This window comes from Micromys minutus (assembly GCF_963924665.1).
Source record: "Micromys minutus genome assembly, chromosome: 1".
Lineage (NCBI taxonomy): Eukaryota > Metazoa > Chordata > Mammalia > Rodentia > Muridae > Micromys > Micromys minutus.
Genome location: NC_137969.1, coordinates 202,705,399 through 202,723,379, shown reverse-complemented (window position 1 = coordinate 202,723,379; position 17,981 = coordinate 202,705,399). Strand labels below are relative to the sequence as shown.

At 47.4% G+C, this 17,981-nt stretch overlaps 1 protein-coding gene across 1 annotated transcript; it reads left to right on the top strand.

Annotated features, from left to right (window-relative positions):
- Positions 1 to 410: 410 nt before the first annotated feature.
- Positions 411 to 4,097, top strand: FOXA1 (forkhead box A1; the record flags this gene model as incomplete). Its single annotated transcript, XM_080925874.1, has 2 exons — positions 411 to 482; positions 2,766 to 4,097. 2 exons carry the CDS (start codon positions 411 to 413, stop codon positions 4,095 to 4,097), a joined length of 1,404 nt encoding a protein of 467 aa, XP_080782000.1.
- Between the last annotated feature and the right edge of the window lie 13,884 nt (positions 4,098 to 17,981).

Here is a 17,981-nt window from a genome sequence, read left to right as displayed (position 1 = left end):
GCGGCGGCTGGACTGGCGGGCAGCCGCCTCACAGGTGCACCTCGGGCTTTGTAGGTGCGAGCGTCTTTGTGCGGCGGACAAATGGGGAGAGGACGAGGAGGTGGGCACTCCGGCGACGTAAGCTCCACATCAGCTCAACTGCTCTCGCTCCGCACAGGCCGCCCGCTCACTTCCCGCGGAGGCGCTGCCGGGCGCCGCGCTCCGCGGCCGCCTCCCGTCCCCGGCGCTGCCCCCTCCCGCCGCGCCGCCGCGCCCCGCAGCGCCCCGCTTCCTCGTCGCCCGGGTGGCGCTGGGCCCTCGAGCGCTCCGGTGACCGCGGCGGCCCCGCGCCCCTCCCCCGCCCCGCGCTGCGCTCCGGCCCGTCGCTCCGCACGGGGTTGGATGGTTGTGTCGGCCCGGGTGGCTCCAGGATGTTAGGGACTGTGAAGATGGAAGGGCATGAGAGCAACGACTGGAACAGCTACTACGCGGACACGCAGGAGGTGAGAGGCGGGGAGGCGGCGGGGCGTCCCCAGAATCGGGGTCCGGGGAGACCCGGGCGAGGTGGGCTTCTGCGGGGACTGAGGCGGGCGGCGTGGGGGCGGCTCGTCCGAGGCGCGGATCCCACGGTGGCCCCCACCCGGCCTCTCTGCCCGCCGGGTCCTGGCGCTTGCCACGAGCGGAGAGTTTTCGGAAACTCTGGGCTTTGAAAACACCGGCTCCGGGAAGCACTCGCCTTTGCCTGGTAGAGAGCGGGAGCCGGAGCCCGGTCCCTATGAGTTAAGAGCGCCTAAGAGAGTCGGTGCTCGTTTACCGAGCGGCCTCTAGGTCACGCCACTTAATTGGTCGACGTCTTTGGATAAAAATGACCAGCAGAAGTTGGAGTTTTTCGTAATGAATGATTTCTAAATTTTATAAAACTTACTCTTCAAAAGCCGTTTCTAGAAAAGTGTACGGCCGTTCGTCTCTAAAACCGCTGGGTGGCGCTAATGCGAACAAAATCCTTTTTTCAGAACTCCGGGCCAAGAACCTGTTTCTCTTCATTGTCCCCATGGTGGCATGTTCACTGGGTTTATTTTACATTGTGCACAAAAGCATTGCTAGGAAAATCGGGTACAGGCAGGGTCACTACCTATTAAAAGTACTTTTCTAGAAACAGCTGCCAATTACCTTCAAAAGTGTAATTACCGTTATCGAAAGCACTTACTGAGAAAGCCTCGTGCATATCTTGGAGAGAGGGCTACAGATAAATTCCAAAGTGAAAAGTACTTTAAGATCTGTACAGAAGAGTACAGAATATGGAGAGACCTTTATGACAATTTATGTATTCGTTTTTGTGTTGGTTTGGGAAGCATATCTTTTGGAGTCTTCTTTTTGAAATATATATCCATCTCCTATGTTTTCAATTGGAACATTTACTGACGAACATAAACTTAAGGACGTCAGTATTTTCCGTTAGATTACCAGATAAGCAGATATATGTCAGGACTCTGTGTGTGTGTGTGTGTTTTTTAACCACCTGGTTATTCTCTCGATTGCTATTGATGGGAGATTTCGCTTGCTGGTGATTTTTAGAAGGAGCTCAGACCACTTTCAGGGGTTTAATTTTGATGCAATCACCTCGGCCCCACAGAGAAGACCCCTATGGAAAGAGCTTTCTTACATCTCAAGGCTGAGAATTAGGACGCAGAATAGCATTAAGAGAAAGTAAGTAGAGTTTCACTTGGGAATTTTAAATTGTTCCCGAACTACTCATCTAGTTCCAAAGGCCAAGCTTTGATGTGAGCAGCAGCAGCTATCAGTTACTGTGTGTGTGTGTGTGTGTGTGTGTGTGTGTGTGTGTGTGTGTGTGTAAACTGTGTTACCAAAGTTTTCAGTTGTCAGAGGACTGCAAACAGGTAACAGAATTAATGCAAGGTTTTGTACAGCCTGAAGAACTAAAGTCATGTTAAAGTTGGTCATATGCACCGCGTTGTTCTGATGTGCGGCTTATTTCTTTTTTCATCTTATTTTTTTTCCCAGAACTTTAGCGAGTTAATAAGCTTGCTTCCTTTAAAATATTACCATTGTTACAAGTAGGTGGAAAGCATTATTTCAAAATATAATAATACAAAGTCATCTTTTGGCACCAACTGTTAAGACAAAGCCAGTTGCTGGGAGATGAGTAATTGGGGTGGGGGGGGATCATATTGGCAAACAGGCCAATATGGGTGAGAGTTTAACTTCAGCCAGCGCGATGCATCCTGCTGTGCGACCAGCGGTGCCTACCAGCTCTCCGCAGGGTGAATGCCTAGCTGGTGCCCGCTGGATCACCCAAGCAGGCCTGTATGGAACCTACATCCCCGCTGGGGTGAAGCGAGGAAGCAGGGGCTTAGACATAAATTCTATTTTCTGAATTTCAAAAACTGACCTGGCCAAAAGGCGAATTGTATAGGCTGATCTGGGGTGGAGACTTGGATATAGCCTGTCGTGGATGAAATGAAGGGACTTTAGAAGCCACCCCCCCCCCATCCAGGCTTGTAAGGCGATTACGCATCTTCCCGGGGACATATTTTCTGTGAGCATTAATCTTTCCTTCTTGCGGCGCTAGGATTTCCCCCCCTGCAGTGTAAGCCATCTTTGCGTGGTCAGAGAAGGGCGCCTAACAGTTTGCCCTGGCTGGGGAGTTCCGGAGCTTTGCAGAAATGCTGTTAGCTCGCCCAGGGCTCAACCCTGGCCAGCCAAACTCTGGGACACACTACTAACCCCGCCCTTCGGGGCCTCTTCCCTCGCTGTCTCCGCTCCAGGCCTACTCCTCTGTGCCGGTCAGCAACATGAACTCCGGCCTGGGCTCCATGAACTCCATGAACACCTACATGACCATGAACACTATGACCACGAGCGGCAACATGACCCCGGCTTCCTTCAACATGTCCTACGCCAACCCGGGCTTAGGGGCCGGCCTGAGTCCCGGTGCTGTGGCCGGCATGCCCGGGGGCTCTGCAGGCGCCATGAACAGTATGACGGCGGCGGGCGTCACGGCCATGGGTGCGGCGCTGAGCCCGGGAGGCATGGGCTCCATTGGCGCGCAGCCCGCCGCCTCCATGAACGGCCTGGGTCCCTACGCTGCGGCCATGAACCCGTGCATGAGCCCCATGGCGTACGCGCCGTCCAATCTGGGCCGCAGCCGCGCGGGGGGCGGCGGCGACGCCAAGACCTTCAAGCGCAGCTACCCTCACGCCAAGCCGCCCTACTCCTACATCTCGCTCATCACCATGGCCATCCAGCAGGCGCCCAGCAAGATGCTCACGCTTAGCGAGATCTACCAGTGGATCATGGACCTCTTCCCCTATTACCGTCAGAACCAGCAGCGCTGGCAGAACTCCATCCGCCACTCGCTGTCTTTCAACGACTGTTTCGTCAAGGTGGCGCGGTCCCCGGACAAGCCGGGCAAGGGCTCCTACTGGACGCTGCACCCGGACTCTGGCAACATGTTCGAGAACGGCTGCTACTTGCGCCGTCAAAAGCGCTTCAAGTGTGAGAAGCAGCCGGGGGCCGGAGGCGGGAGCGGGGGCGGCGGCTCCAAGGGGGTCCCAGAAAGCCGCAAGGACCCCTCAGGCCCGGGTAACCCCAACGCCGAGTCACCCCTTCACCGGGGTGTGCACGGAAAGGCTAGCCAGCTAGAGGGCGCGCCGGCCCCCGGGCCCGCCGCCAGCCCCCAGACTCTGGACCACAGCGGGGCCACGGCGACAGGGGGCGCTTCGGAGTTGAAGTCTCCAGCGTCTTCATCTGCGCCCCCCATAAGCTCCGGGCCAGGGGCGCTGGCATCTGTACCCCCCTCTCACCCGGCGCACGGCCTTGCACCCCACGAATCTCAGCTGCACCTGAAAGGGGACCCCCACTACTCCTTTAACCACCCCTTCTCCATCAACAACCTCATGTCCTCGGAGCAACAGCACAAGCTGGACTTCAAGGCCTATGATCAGGCACTGCAGTACTCTCCTTATAGCGCCGCCTTGCCCGCCAGTCTGCCCCTTGGCAGCGCCTCCGTGGCCACGAGGAGCCCCATCGAGCCCTCAGCCCTGGAGCCGGCCTACTACCAAGGTGTGTATTCCAGACCCGTGCTAAATACTTCCTAGCTCCCAGAACTGAGGGTTTGTCTGCATGCCTAACCTGATAGCAGGAGAGAAAAACCAACAGCAAACAAACAAAACCACACACACACACACAAACACACACTAAACCAACCACATAATAAAATTCCACGTAGTTTTATTTTTCATGCACAATTGTCCCCATTTCAAAGGACTGTTACTTTATTATTGTATTCAACACTCATCGTGTGTATTACAAATGCTACCGACTCCACAGCAACAATTTTTTTTCCAGCAACGTTTAATGATCCATAAATGTATATATAGGAAATCTTCCTCCTGTGCCCTTCCCCCTTCACTCCTTCCCCCGTGGACACAGTCTAGTCCCTGGCAGGGCTTATTTAAAAAGAAAATGGTCACGTTTGTAAAATATTTGTTTGTGTTTTATTTTGGTGTTGTTGTTGTTGCTGCTCCTTCATACTTAGGCCCACCCCACGAGTTTCCAGGTCTGCGGCAATACTCTTAACTCAGTGAAGATGGAAATGGTAAAGAAAACAAGTAGACAGTCGGGGCTCTTGAGAAAACTGAAAGGTAGTGCAACCATTATGCAGGAAGGTCAAAACAGGTTACACACATCGGAGCCATTTGTGTTCAGCTTACGTTTCAGATGCATTGGGATTAAATGAAATGCATATATATATATATATATACATATATATGTGTGTGTATATATATATATGTTTGTATGTCTATGGACTTAATATAATGCCCAGATATGAAGATCTCGTTCACTTTTGCATAACATGTAGAGGTTATAGCTAGGTAACAGACATGCTACAGTTTCAGAAATTGCCTGACCGAGTCACAAGGATCCCCTCCACACTTGTCCCCTCTACCCACCCACGGCCCTGGAAATCCAATTCTTCAGGAACTGCCTTCCTCCCTAATTCTGCTCCCTGCTTTGCAGAGGAGCCCTCATGGTCATGTCATTCTGAGGTCACATGTATAAAATTAGCCTTTGTGTATGTATGCCATTTAAAAGATCCCCACACCTCAGGGGGAAACGGAAGTGCTGTTCTCTGGAGGAGAGAGACGTTATAAGAAATGCATTTCAAAATTTGGTCCAGAGTTCCAAAATCCCAGTTGTGGCCATTTTAATTATTGCCACCCTATTCTTGGTTCATCCAGTGTTAATGCGCTTTCCACAGTTGGACGTGGTGTTAGTTTTAGACAAACGGGTTTCAATATTATTCCTCTTTGCCTTCTCAATGTTAATTTATTGCATGGTTTATTCCTTTTCTTTACAGCCAAAATTGCTTTAAGTGATGGTTAAAATGACAACTTAAAATGTTAATTTCTATCGATGTGATTTGTAATTAAGATATTTTGATTTCAATAACAAAAATAATACAAAATTTTAATCTGTGGAATGTGTTCCTGATCATTTGCAGTTAAGCAATTTAAATAAATCACATGTTAACTACAAAAAAATTGTTTTTCTCTTTCACTCAAAATCCAAAATAGATCTTTAGTTAGAATCCAAAATAGGTCTTCTGAATGGGATTTTTTTTTTTTAATTCTGAAATTTAGTTTCAAAGAAAAACATGGGTATAATTAAAATAAAATGGTTTCATTGACAACGTAAATGAATGTAGTAAAATATGGAAAAATAATTTAATTAAAGCAGGTACGTAACCTAAAAACAGATTTAAAAAAAAAAATTATTACCAGTAATGTTGAGGTTTGGAGGGAGAGTCACGATGTAAGCCTTCTGTGTCTCTTTTTAGTTTTTTGGTTTTTTTTTGTTTGAAATTAAATTATCATTTTCCTATTTTTCTAATTATAGAAGTATTAGAGTAAGAATAAAATAGAAACTGTGGCTGCTAAAATTACGTTATCTACCAGAGACTCTGAACCCCGGCCTTACCAGAGAAAGAAAACTTAGCTATCCCAGTCGGTTTGGAGGGTGAAGAGGAGGGCAGTTAATTCATTCCTGCCAGGGAAGCTTCGTGGGGATTTTAGGGTGGCTGCTGTTTTGTGTTTTGTGAAGATATTTTTAAAATATTGTCTCTAAGAACTTAAAGTTGATGGCTTGTTTGCCTTGTAAGAAGCTTTGAAATGCAACTTCACACCCCATAGTTGCTTGAGATCACATAATCATTAATCTCCTTTGATAGTAGGCCCACTTTCCAGTCCACCTATTTCTTTGTAAGGCTTGTTGGGATTGACACCAACAATAACAGCACAAGCCGGAGCAGAGGCTGGCCTGCCCGAGCCCTCGTGTGTGTGTGTGTGTGTGTGTGTGTGTGTGTGTGTGTGTGTGTGTGTGTGTGAACTCCATCTTCACCAGGGCTTGAACTTGGGCAGCCTGTTCTGTGGTCGCAAGACACCACACTACAGACAGGATAAAAAGATCCCTGCCAGTCGCTTAATTATTGCATAATTACCTCCCCAGATGAGAGAAGGGGGTGCCATGTAGCCACTTAAGAAAAAAAAATCCAGAAATCCCTGCTTTGCTCTCTGCGACTAATGCAAAGAGGAAAGAGAAATTGCTGGCGTGAGGAACCTCAAAACTTAATTCCAAGTCCTCTAAAGGACATCCCAAAAACAGCTTTCGATCTCAACAGTTACACATACAACGGGCAAATAAATGCGAGCAAATCCAAGCTCTTATGTAATACAAAAGCACAACCTTCGGCCTTTGCTTTTCTCGCGTTGCCCTGAAAGGAAAGTTTAACTTCGGTTGCGGTCCCTTTCTCCTGCAGGTTTGTGTAGGTCTTAGTTCTCGCTCCTTGACTCTCCGTGGAGTTTTCTGAGTCCGCAGAGGAGCGGTGCCTGTGGTCCAGGCCGCCCTAGGAACGGGAGATGCGGGAAGGCGGAGAGGCGGGTCCGACCTGGCTCACAGGCCCCTGCGAGCTGAGCTCCCGCCCCGTGGGCTTCGTCCCGGGCTCGGTCTGTGCTCTCCGCCACCTCCGGACAACGAGCGCCTCCAATGCGCGCAGGCTGGGGCCCGGGACAGATGGTTGCCGGGGCAGAGCGGACCGCGCAAGCATCCCGAGGTGACAAATGCAGTTAGTTCTTCATTGTTTGGGCATTTTCCCCTCCTAGCGAATAAATCTTCTGTTGAGCCACAGACCTAAAAGTCAACAAAGGAGGCCGGGCGCCGGGTCTCGGGCCCACCCCGCGGCCTGCCTGGCCGAGTCGCTCCCGCTGTGTAATCCCTTCCTCGGAAACCCCAACACACAAGCGCCACACAAACGCCGGATCGCCCGACCGGGGCGCCGCGCCGGGGCCAGGGAGAAAACATCTGTGCTTCCAGCGGCGCGCGGGGACCCTCCCGGGAGCGCAGCCTGCGACGACCCCGACATCCTCCGCCCCCACCCTGTTTTAGTCCCCGGGTCCCTAATTTCTTCACCGGTGCTTCATCCTCCTGAAAGTGGACGTACAGGGCTCAGGAAACGCCCGGAGCTGAGTTGTTTTTTTTTTTTTTTTTTTTTTTTTAAAGGAATTTAGCTCGGGATGGGGGAAGGGCCAGAAGCGGGGACAGCGAGGAGGGAAAAAGCCTCCAACTGACCCAAGTGGGAAGCTCCGGGGGCCGTGGGATCACCACGCTGCGGCGTAAACAGTAACACAGAAAAGCCTTTGGGCAGTGAGTGCAGGGGCGGCCTGGGAGGGGAGCCTCAATAATTTGGTAGCTCAGCTCCGATACCATTTTGCACATTGATTGAAAAATAAAAATAAAACAAAAAAAGAGCCCAAGATAGACAAGAAAGTTCTATTCAGCGCAACTAAACAGCTCCGAAGCGTTCCCAAGCAAAAGGCAGCTCAGCCGATTTCTGTGAGATTGGCCGAGATCACCTTCAAATCTCAAAGATAAGATTCAACTTCTATTGTCCCTTCCCGCGCTGCAGAAAGATGGATGAGCAATAATGAGCGACGAAAATAAGCGTGTGCTACTGAAGTTCTTAACTTCTGTTTTCTTTTTTTCAGAGGGCGGATTTCACTGAAACTGTTGAAACATATTTTTTTTCCAGGAGTTTAACCGTTTTTGAATGAGCCACAACAGAAGATAAATCCAAGAATGATAGATTATAAAATTCTGTTGTTTGGCATTTAAAATATTGATCTTAGTTCCATGAAAATGATTATTAAGATTTTTTTTTTTTTTTTTACAAAAAACCTGCCGTGATCAATAGAAATTCTTTTCATTGCAGATGAAAGTAGGAAACCTGTAGCCCAAATTAATTAACCTTTCCCCAAGGTCAATTGGTTTTCTGTTGATTTAGCAGTAATATCATATAACATTCAGCTATAATGTATTTTAATGTGGCACTTCAATATGTCAAGAGGAAAAGAACCTCATTGAAAATGAAATTGCTTAAATTATTGTAGTATGTATTTAATAATAAAAGTTTTCTTAAATTGTCTTGAAAACTAATTATTTGCTTGAATTGTGGATGTGTTTTGCAACCAGATGCAGTTAGAGAATGCCCCCTGGTTAAAGAAGGAGTGCAAGTACGGGTTATTACAGGTTCTCCTGACACAAATAGGTAATCAAATTATGTTGGAATTTAGGTATAAAATTTACCCAAATTGAAAATGTAATTATACCTCAAAAGAGTCTCAGGAGGCCAAGCATGTAAGGGCAAAATAGCACCGCAGAGCTCATAAAGTTCTTAGAGTCAGTCCACTGCTGAGAGAGAGAGAGAGAGAGAGAGAGAGAGAGAGAGAGAGAGAGAGAGAGAGAGAGAGAGAGAGAGAGAGAGAGAGAGAGAGAGAGGACATTTTAAAAAGTAGCCCTAAGGTTAGTTAGTATTCAGAGTCCGGACCTCTAAGTTTCTTCTTCCTTCCAAATACTTAACTTGGGACATAATGATTCCATGGGTATTTCTCTCTTTCCCTCCCAGGCCAGCTCCATTCATTGAACTTTGCACAGCTGGGTTTTGCAACCCTCACCCCCGCCCCTTTCCTCCAGCCCCCTTAGGAAGCATTGTGGGGCTGGAGAACACCTAAGAAGCTCAGTTGTCACCTGTAAAACACATTTTCATTCCAAACACTCTAAAAGCCCGACCAAGTGGGAATTCACTCCTACTGACTTTCTCGCCCCAACTTCTCCCTCATCTCTCCAATCACTATAGGTAGGGTCTCACACCGTAAGAGTAATGTCCATTTTTCCTCCGCAGCCCCAGGAGAGGCTTAGAAATGCCACCTCTGGATACTGTGGAGTGCGACAAAATTGCAGTCGACTTGGAATTTCGAGTCAGGGTATCATCCCTTAAAATCTGGGAAGAAAAGGGTTGCGTTTCGGACTTTAGAATCCAGGTGAGATGCTAGTCTGTTGAAATCCGACTCAGAACCTGACTAGGGGACACCCGGGGAAACAATAGTCACAGTTCTCCTGAGGTCGCCTTCTACCTCCCCAGACTCCCTTTAAGGATTACACATTGGAGGCCCCAGAAGCCCCTGAACCTAAGAGAAGCCACCTGGAGCTTCTCTCCACCCCCCACCCCCCCACTCCAAAGCAGTGCCTGGAAATCGAGAGCAATCAGAGAAACTGGAAGCCTGGGTTTATTTCCCGTGTCCTCTGAAGTTTGTTAGCCTATTGCTTGTCTAATCACGTCCTCAGCCGAGAGTCTCTTTTTCTTCTTTCTTTCCCTTTCTCTGACATCGAGGAGTTATTTTTAAAACGACAACCGAATGAGAAACCTGGAAGAGTCTCTGTGGAGGTCTGTTTCGTTTATAGAAGTAATTTTACGAGTCCCTTACGCAGGAGGGAGGGAATAAGTGTCTTGTTTCTTCTGTGTTCTCCAACACTGATTTTTCCCTGCACTAACTAGGTATCTGGAGCATTTTAGGGAACATTTGTCCAGCTTTGGGTTCCACCTAGGAGCTTTGAGCTTCCCGCCTAGGCGCCCAGTGATGAACTCCAAGCCCACAGAGGCTGAGCCCTCGCTCTGGCGGAGTCCTCCTTGGTTTTTTCCAGGTGGAGGCGGATACACTGGCTGGGTCTGCACTGAGCGGTGAAGTGGGCAGGGCATTGTCCAGGTTTTCTGGCCTCTCCCTGGAGTCACAAGGCCTTCTGCCGACACGCGCTTCCTTTGTGTTATGCCTGGCTAATATATTAATGGGGCGGATAACCCGGATCCTTCAGGCAGAGGGAGGAGGTCCGTGATGGGGAGGGCCCTGAAAGGAGCAGTGGGGTTCCGGTGGCCAACCCGGGAACCAAAGAGTCCGGAGGAGGGCGTGGGAGTTTGGAAGGGGGAGAGCATGGATCCAGGTGGGGCAATGAAAATAAATGCTTTCAAAAAAAGTTTTTAGAAAAGGTGACCCAATGCCCACCTGGCTGTGTGAGAAAATTGCTCGCTCCCGGGATCTAGTGTCCGTCACTTCCCGTGGAAAACCCTTATTTTTGCAGGCGGACCCAACAATGCTAGGGTCCAAGGTGCGGGAGGGGGTTCGGGGGGGGGGTGGAGAATGACTCCCATCAGCTGGATCTGTGGCTCTTACCAAGACTTCCACTTTCCCGAAGGAAGGGTGGTTCTGGCTCCCAAAGGATACCCCGAAAGACCCTCACACCACTCCACCAAATCCGAGGGAAGCATCAGATTGGGTCTCAGTCCTAGGCTGGCCCTAGGGTCACCTTCTCTGGGTGCTGGCCTTGGGTTCAGTCCTAGTTCCTCGGGGACCAGCCTCTTTCCCGCCAGGCCCATGGCCCTGCGCGCCAGACGGGGCCCGGGTTCCCTGAGACTTATGCAGCCCGCAGGCCTGCGGCCCGACGTGGTGCTCATTGCCGAGGCGGTTCTCAGCCCATCAAAAGCCCGGGCTTTCTTCAGCCTTATGGGCCACGAGGTGAACAACAATGCTCGGCCCCTTCACTTCAAAAGCAGCGATCAGAGGAAAGGCTCCCCCAGAGAATTTTTTTCTTCTTCTCAGCCTTTCATTTCTAGTTTAAAAAAAAAAAAAAAAAGGCACCAGCAACTCCAGGGCCCGAGCAAGCCTAATGCCCTTTGATGGGGATTGAATTCATTATCTCCAATAACACAATTGTGCTTGGCCAACGAAAAGAGCAAAGCAGGGCTCTAGTCTGCCCAAGGGGACCGGCCAGGAGGGGCGGGACAGCCAGGCTTGCTCCAAGGGACCCGCACCAGGGTGCGGTCCCAGCCGGCCAGTTCAGCCTGGGGCACCCCAGGGCGGGGTCGCGGGCTAGGCGACTCTGCAGGATCCAGAGCGGGCAGAGGTGGGGCGGACCCCGCAGCGCTGTGTTTACTCTGCTCCGTCGAGGCCTCCCGAGGCCACCAGCCAGCTCCAGACATCCGGGGCGCGCCGGGAAGGCGGTCGCCCAGTGGCCCTAGCTACGGGTAGTCTCGGTCCTGGCAGCCCAATCCCTCCCAGCCCCCAGTTGAGAACCTCCCCAGTAGCTTTCACTCTAGGTATCCCAAAAAGGACACCAAAGAGCCTGGGTGGTCAGAACCAAGGGTGGCTTAACATTATGTCTCCGCAGCGGGCTGCAGAAGTCTTGTGCTGGCACTACCTCCCTGGGACACTGCCCACGACCCGGTGCAAGTGCCTGCTGCTGCAAGGGTCTCCTGGGGTCCCTGCCCCCTCAGCATTCTCCAACATTGATTTGCTGTTTCTGCTTTTCAGGCTTCATCAGTTCCTTGGCTGTGTGAATGCGCGCGCGCGCGCGCGTGTGTGTGTGTGTGTGTGTGTGTGTGTGTGTGTGTGTGAGAGAGAGAGAGAGAGAGAGAGAGACAGAGACAGAGACAGAGAGACAGAGAGACAGAGAGACAGAGACAGAGACAGACAGGCAGACAGACAGACAGAGACAGAGACAGACTGAAGAAACCCTGTCAAAGATGTCTACAGAGTTTGGTTAATTTGGTGGTGTGGTCATAACTAAGCTTCCAACGGGAGCCCATTCTCTCAGTTAGGGAAGAATTGCACTGAAGTTTTAGTTCTGCTAGATAAAGAATAATTTTTAAAACAGGATATAAGGTGCTTCTGTTGCTTCTGTTCACTTTAAGCGACAAATATTCTGTGGTGCAGACCGGTTGTTTCTCACCGATTAATCATGATTATTCCAACCTTCATGCAAACCACAGAACCTTGCTGTACTGAGGCATATCCAGGAGACCCTTGCATCTTCGGGCCAGCACCCTCAGCAAGGAGGCAGTGAAGGCAGACCTGCTGGGTTGGGGTAAACGTTGAAAGTCTTATTTAAGGCTCCCACACAGGTATTAGTCTCATCAGGAGACGCGGGACTTTGGTTATCTAATTCCTTCCACGCGGAGAAACCTCCAAACATTTATTTTCCTGGACCTCACATCACCCTTCAGTTTTTAGGTCTAAGCACTTGGAGAAGAGGAAAGAATTTTCAATGTTGTAGATAAAATTTAATAGAAGTCAGTTTGCTCTCTTTCCTTTTTGGCTCACTAGAGCATGTCAGATATGGGTTAACTCTTGCAGTGTGGAGTCTTTATATTTTTCATTTGCTTTAAAAACCTTGCAAAGCACCCACCTCTGCTCATGTTCTGTGTATTTAATGAAGAAGTACATAGAAAATGTTCTCTAATTTTTGAGACAAAGTCTTGTCATGTATCCCACACTGGCCTCTGGAACTCACAATCCTCCTGATTCAGTCTCTCCAGGGTGTGGATTAAACCTGGCTCAAGGTCTATTTTCTACCTGAGTTTTAAACTTCAGACATTAGAAGTTATAAAGAAAAAGTGAGTTCTGGAAAGCCACCCTTCTTTTTATTTAAACTAGGTTTGAATCTTGGTGACAGGCTCATTTGCATGTAGTGAGAATGACTTTCTTCAGTCACCTTTAATAAACTGTCTTTGTAACATAAAGTGAAGGTTTAGCCTTTGCCTTGAATCCTGGTGTGTGTTTTGCACATGCGGAAGACTGCTGTGCCCCTTCCGCAGAAACAACAGGACAGCCCTGTGGTTTTTTCACATAAACATTTTGTCTAGTGCCAGAGCACACATGCAGGATTATGTGACTTCACATGAGCCTGCCATCCCAGGATGGAAGAATTACTAAACAAAAGATATTCCAATTTCTATGTAGATGTCTTTGGCCATGAAGCAGGAATAGGCAAGGGAGAAGACATAAGACATTTCAGGAAAACTGAGAATTTACTAGTATGTAAAGCACAGCTTCCAAGTGAACCCCAGCCTGGAAAAGCAACCAACTCCTCAGCCACGGATATAGTACCAGTAAAGATGCACTTTGTGTCAGCCCACTCATCCTGTTAGAGCACCTTTCCAGACCTGATCCGGAATAGATCTTGGACGACTGGCACTTCTCGGGTTCACACATGTGACTAGGCAGCTCTACATTTATGGTATAGGACACTTTTGCCAATGAATCCCCTCCCCTCCCATATTAAAATGGAATCGGCTGAGACATTTCAAGAGTGCCTCTTTTGGGTATGAATTCTCATTATCTCAAACTTGCTTCAGGAACCTGAAACCTTGTCTCCAACCATTTATCCTGACCATTTAAGTACTCTTCCTTTAGTCTCCACCTAAGACTGATCCAGACAGAACATCCTACAGAACACCTCAATGTTGACAAGCATTGATTTCCAACTACATATACTGACAGGAATAAGAGGAAGCTAAAAGTCAAATTCCTTCCAGTGGCACCATTATTCTTGATAACAGATTCAGTCCCTTTATGAGATTAACCACCAAAAAGTAATCATTGTTGCCTATCTCTTTTAAAGGAAGGCTATGTTGAGAAATCATAGGATGCCCTCCACCCCTCTTTCATTTCATATTTGTGATTGTGGCTCAGAATCACACGTGGGCTTTCAGGCATGGTTTCATATAGTAAGCAGTACGAGGAAGCTCTTTGTGAAACTGAGAGAGAGAGAGAGAGAGAGAGAGAGAGAGAGAGAGAGAGAGAGAGAGAGAGAGAGAGGATACTGCTCTATGGTTTGTAGAGAGTTGGAATCTGAAGCTGGACCCAGAAACAGGGAAAGATTCACATCCTCCCTGCAGGGCGGTGACCAATGGGCCACAGCAGACCAAGGGTTAACTCCCCAGGCTACACCTGACTCTTGAGCTGCAATCTCTGCTGAGTCAGGCAAACAGACAGGGAATGCTTGTTTCATCTAACAGTTCATAGTGGTAGTCACAGTCCTAATAATAGTAGAATGATTAAGTTGTAGAGGAAGAGAGGAATAATGAGAAATAATCTCCATTCAATTCCATTCTCCCCATTCATCATATGTAACAGAACGGAGCAGACATTAAATGGGAATTACAATCAAAGTGAAAGGTTGTGTGGCCTCTGATGCTTCCAAGAGCAACCTTAGGAAGCTGTATAGTAATATCACAATCTGTAGAAATCCACTGAGCATATGATACAAAGGCACTGGCTTCCTCAAGGTGGCTGCTGAGGCCTTAGGAGTCAGTCCTACCCAGTTCTCCATTGTACCACTGGAACTGTGCTATTGAACTCCTTATACACCAAGCACAGTTTTGAAGATATTCTTTAAAGCTTTCTCAGAAAAAGTAAGGTAACCCCACACCTCAGCGCCTCGCTTCTGTTCTTACCATACATTTCAGTGTTCTTTCCACTTACAGTTTTTGACATGCAGTCTCACTATGTAGCGCGGGATGGCCTCAAACTCACAATCCCCTGCCTCAGACACACACAGACTGGGATGATAGACACATGTCACCTTGTCTGGCCTCTCTTACATTGTTAGCAGATAGGGCTGTCTGTAAACTAGACTGAGATTTTTAAGGGTTAGCACAAACTTGAGTCTGGGGAGAGAATTCAGGGGTTAAAGAGTCTGTGTTGTTTTTGCTGATGACCAGGGTTTGGTTCCTATCACCCACATGGTGCTAAAACATACACGCAAGCACATACTAAAAGATGTACAAAATTGTTTTTAAGAAAGAGAAAGCCCAATTTGATTTTAATGAAGTAGAACAGAGCCCCCCTCTTTAGGGTATCCTCAGTAACTCAGAGGAGTACTGGGCATGAACAAAGCTTCCCTTTAGATACAGGCAGCCAGTTGGTGACTTGAAATATAAATGCTGTTGAACTTCATAAAATTCTTTTCAGCCATACTCATGATTTGATAAATTGGATTTGTAACCATGGGGTAGTAAACAGTGACTACTAGACTGTCATTAAAATAATCAAGTATTTTTAAGCTCAGGAAAGTAACTTGTTTTAAAAAGATCACAGAGCACTGAGGTCACTAGAATTAAGGAGAGCCAAAAAGAGAAGGCTGTGAGTCCCAGCACAGAGACATCAGGAGGCATTCAGACTTCTACAGCCTCCCTACCCAGGGAGGGAAAGATGGCACAGAAGCAAATTAATAGCAGGGGTGGGGTGGGCAGGGAGAGGGGGAGAGCTAGTCAGTGTGTTGAGGAAGGGCCTGGCGGGAAAAGATTTGGTGTTGTCATAGCAACCGGCTCAGCCCTGCTCCCCCTGAAGTCCATTCAGCTCTGAGCTGCCGGAACACGTTTTTAATTAAAGCGTATAAAAGTTGTTTTGTAAGGACTTCTCCTCATCCGATAGGTTTCAAAATGGTTAATCAGGCTTCATCTCCTTTTGATGCTCCAAGAGCATGGGCTATGCCGCACGCACAGAATTTGTTGTTGTTGTTGCTGCTGCTGCTGAGTTATCTCTTTATCACACCTAATGCCAGGAATGAGCCTAGTATCCAGTAATTTAGACACATGGAAACAGAATTCCAGAGGACTAGAGAGTCTGCTTTTTTTTTTTTCTTTTTTTTTCTGGTGGTGGCTGGAAGTGTTGATTTTCCTGCTCTAGACACAGAAGAACTCTGTTTTCTGGATAGGTATTGACCCTGGCTGATGCTCTATTTAGCTTTGAAAAACGGCATTTTGTTTTCTGTGAGAGATGCCGTTCAAAAGCCAAAATAAAGGTTACAAATTATTTGTATTGAGTAATATTTAAACTAGCACAAGTATTTGGAGAAAGAGAATTTGTATCACTCATAAAAGGATGGCAACCTATTCCACTTCTCAGAGGCTAAAGGTTGCACACTCCTAAATCCTTGGCAAATTCATGAGACACGGCAAAAGTGACATTTTGTAATTTAATACAACAGATGACTTAGTAAGAGACAGCATCTTTGTGGAAATACCAAACAGTTTCTTAGTCGATATAAACCTCTACACTTTTTTATCTCCTGTTCTAGTTAGGATCTCAATATAGAGGATGATTTCACATATGGTCTGTCCCTCCAGGGTACCTGTTTCAACTTGTTATTTCTACTTTTATATCAATATAAACTTCATTAGATCTGGTGGGGGAGTCCTGTCTCCTCTCTAGGGGCAACTTATGCAACAAATGATTTTACCAAGTACCAGTACTAGATGAGGTCAGTCTGTAACCAGAAGACTCAGACAAAAACAAGACCACTTTGTAGTTTTTGTCTAAGCCTACATAAGAACAAGGTATCTGAGAAAACCACAGCATAGTAAACATTCCATCACCCCAAGTAACAGAATTCCCTATTCTTTGCAAATTATAGTTTTAGCTTCATTTTATATTTCTTTTTCAAGTTAAGGTTTAAGAAGATACCCAACTCCCTGCATCCCAACAGCTTCCAATTCAAAGTTTATGTTCTGAACTTTCCACCAATCACTTACCACAAACCACAATCCTGTATTAACAACCTTAAATTAATAAATAACCTTAGTGTGTGGTTCTCATATTTTCAACAACCGACAAACCCAACACACTCAACTGTCAGTGTCTGATGGTCTCTGCTTGGGGACGCTGGCAAAGTCTTAGATCCTTTGTTTCATGGTTTGTGCCACCACAGCCACTGCTGACTGACAGGTCATACTGTTTTTTAAACAAGGACCTCAGTTAACTTTTATACTTGTCCACATGGTACTTGATGGATAATCCACATATTTAAATAAAAGCATTCCTCAATAACAAGGCTCCCTTAAATTTTCATATATTTTTATTATCTTAGTCATTCAAGCACAAGAATCATTTTCACCCCTGAGTCACCCGCATGTACCTGTAATTAATTAATGAGTTCTTGTCAATGTTCCCCATTACCCCACCTGCAATCTTGCCTTAATTACTTTGTCAAAGATCATGGGTTTTGACCATACTGCTGTTTTTTAAACAAACCTCCGGGTCTTTTTTTTTTTTTTTTTTTTTTTTTTGGTCAACTCTTGTCAGGGCTGGCACATCATTTCTAGCCTAATATTCAGAATAAAAGCTTTTAGTGAATACAAACAAGCCTCTCTCAAGGCTGAAGTTCCACAGTAATAACTGAGTAAACAGTAAGAATTCCCTCCATAAAAAAAGAAAAATGCCCTTTTACGTCGCAACACGGGATGAGAGTGTACAGGTCCCCACAAGACCACAGGGCTTGATTAAGAAAAATAAAGCAAGGTAGACTTAGAAGATTCTAGATCTGGTTAGGAACTAAGCCATGATTTCTGAAGGTTAGGTTAGCCTGGGAATGTTTGCCAGAGAATAAAGCATTGCCGCTAAGTTGAAGGATCACAGAGTTGCTTCAAGCTTCGGTGAGAGCCTTCCCTTGTTTACAGAGGACAAAATGAGCGAATGTTTGTGGATTGCAGGTGACCGTCTACCCGAGGCCTTAGATTGGGCAGTTACTTCAGGAAATAATGGATATCTCAACACCGGCATTAAATCAACATTTCCCTCAAGTTAGTGCATTATCTCCTCTCATTCCACCAACTGGCTTTTTCCTGTCTTCCTCCCCTACCTCCCCCTACCCCCACTCCCCACACCCTCCATCCCCCACAAGTTTCTTTGTGTAGTCCTGGCTCACTCCTTGTAGCTTCACAATTCCCGTGGAGCTGGGGCCAAAAATAATCCCAGGTTGTTGGTGTCTTTTTATTCATAGAGCTTGAGGTGTTATTTATTGTGTCTGATTTCTGT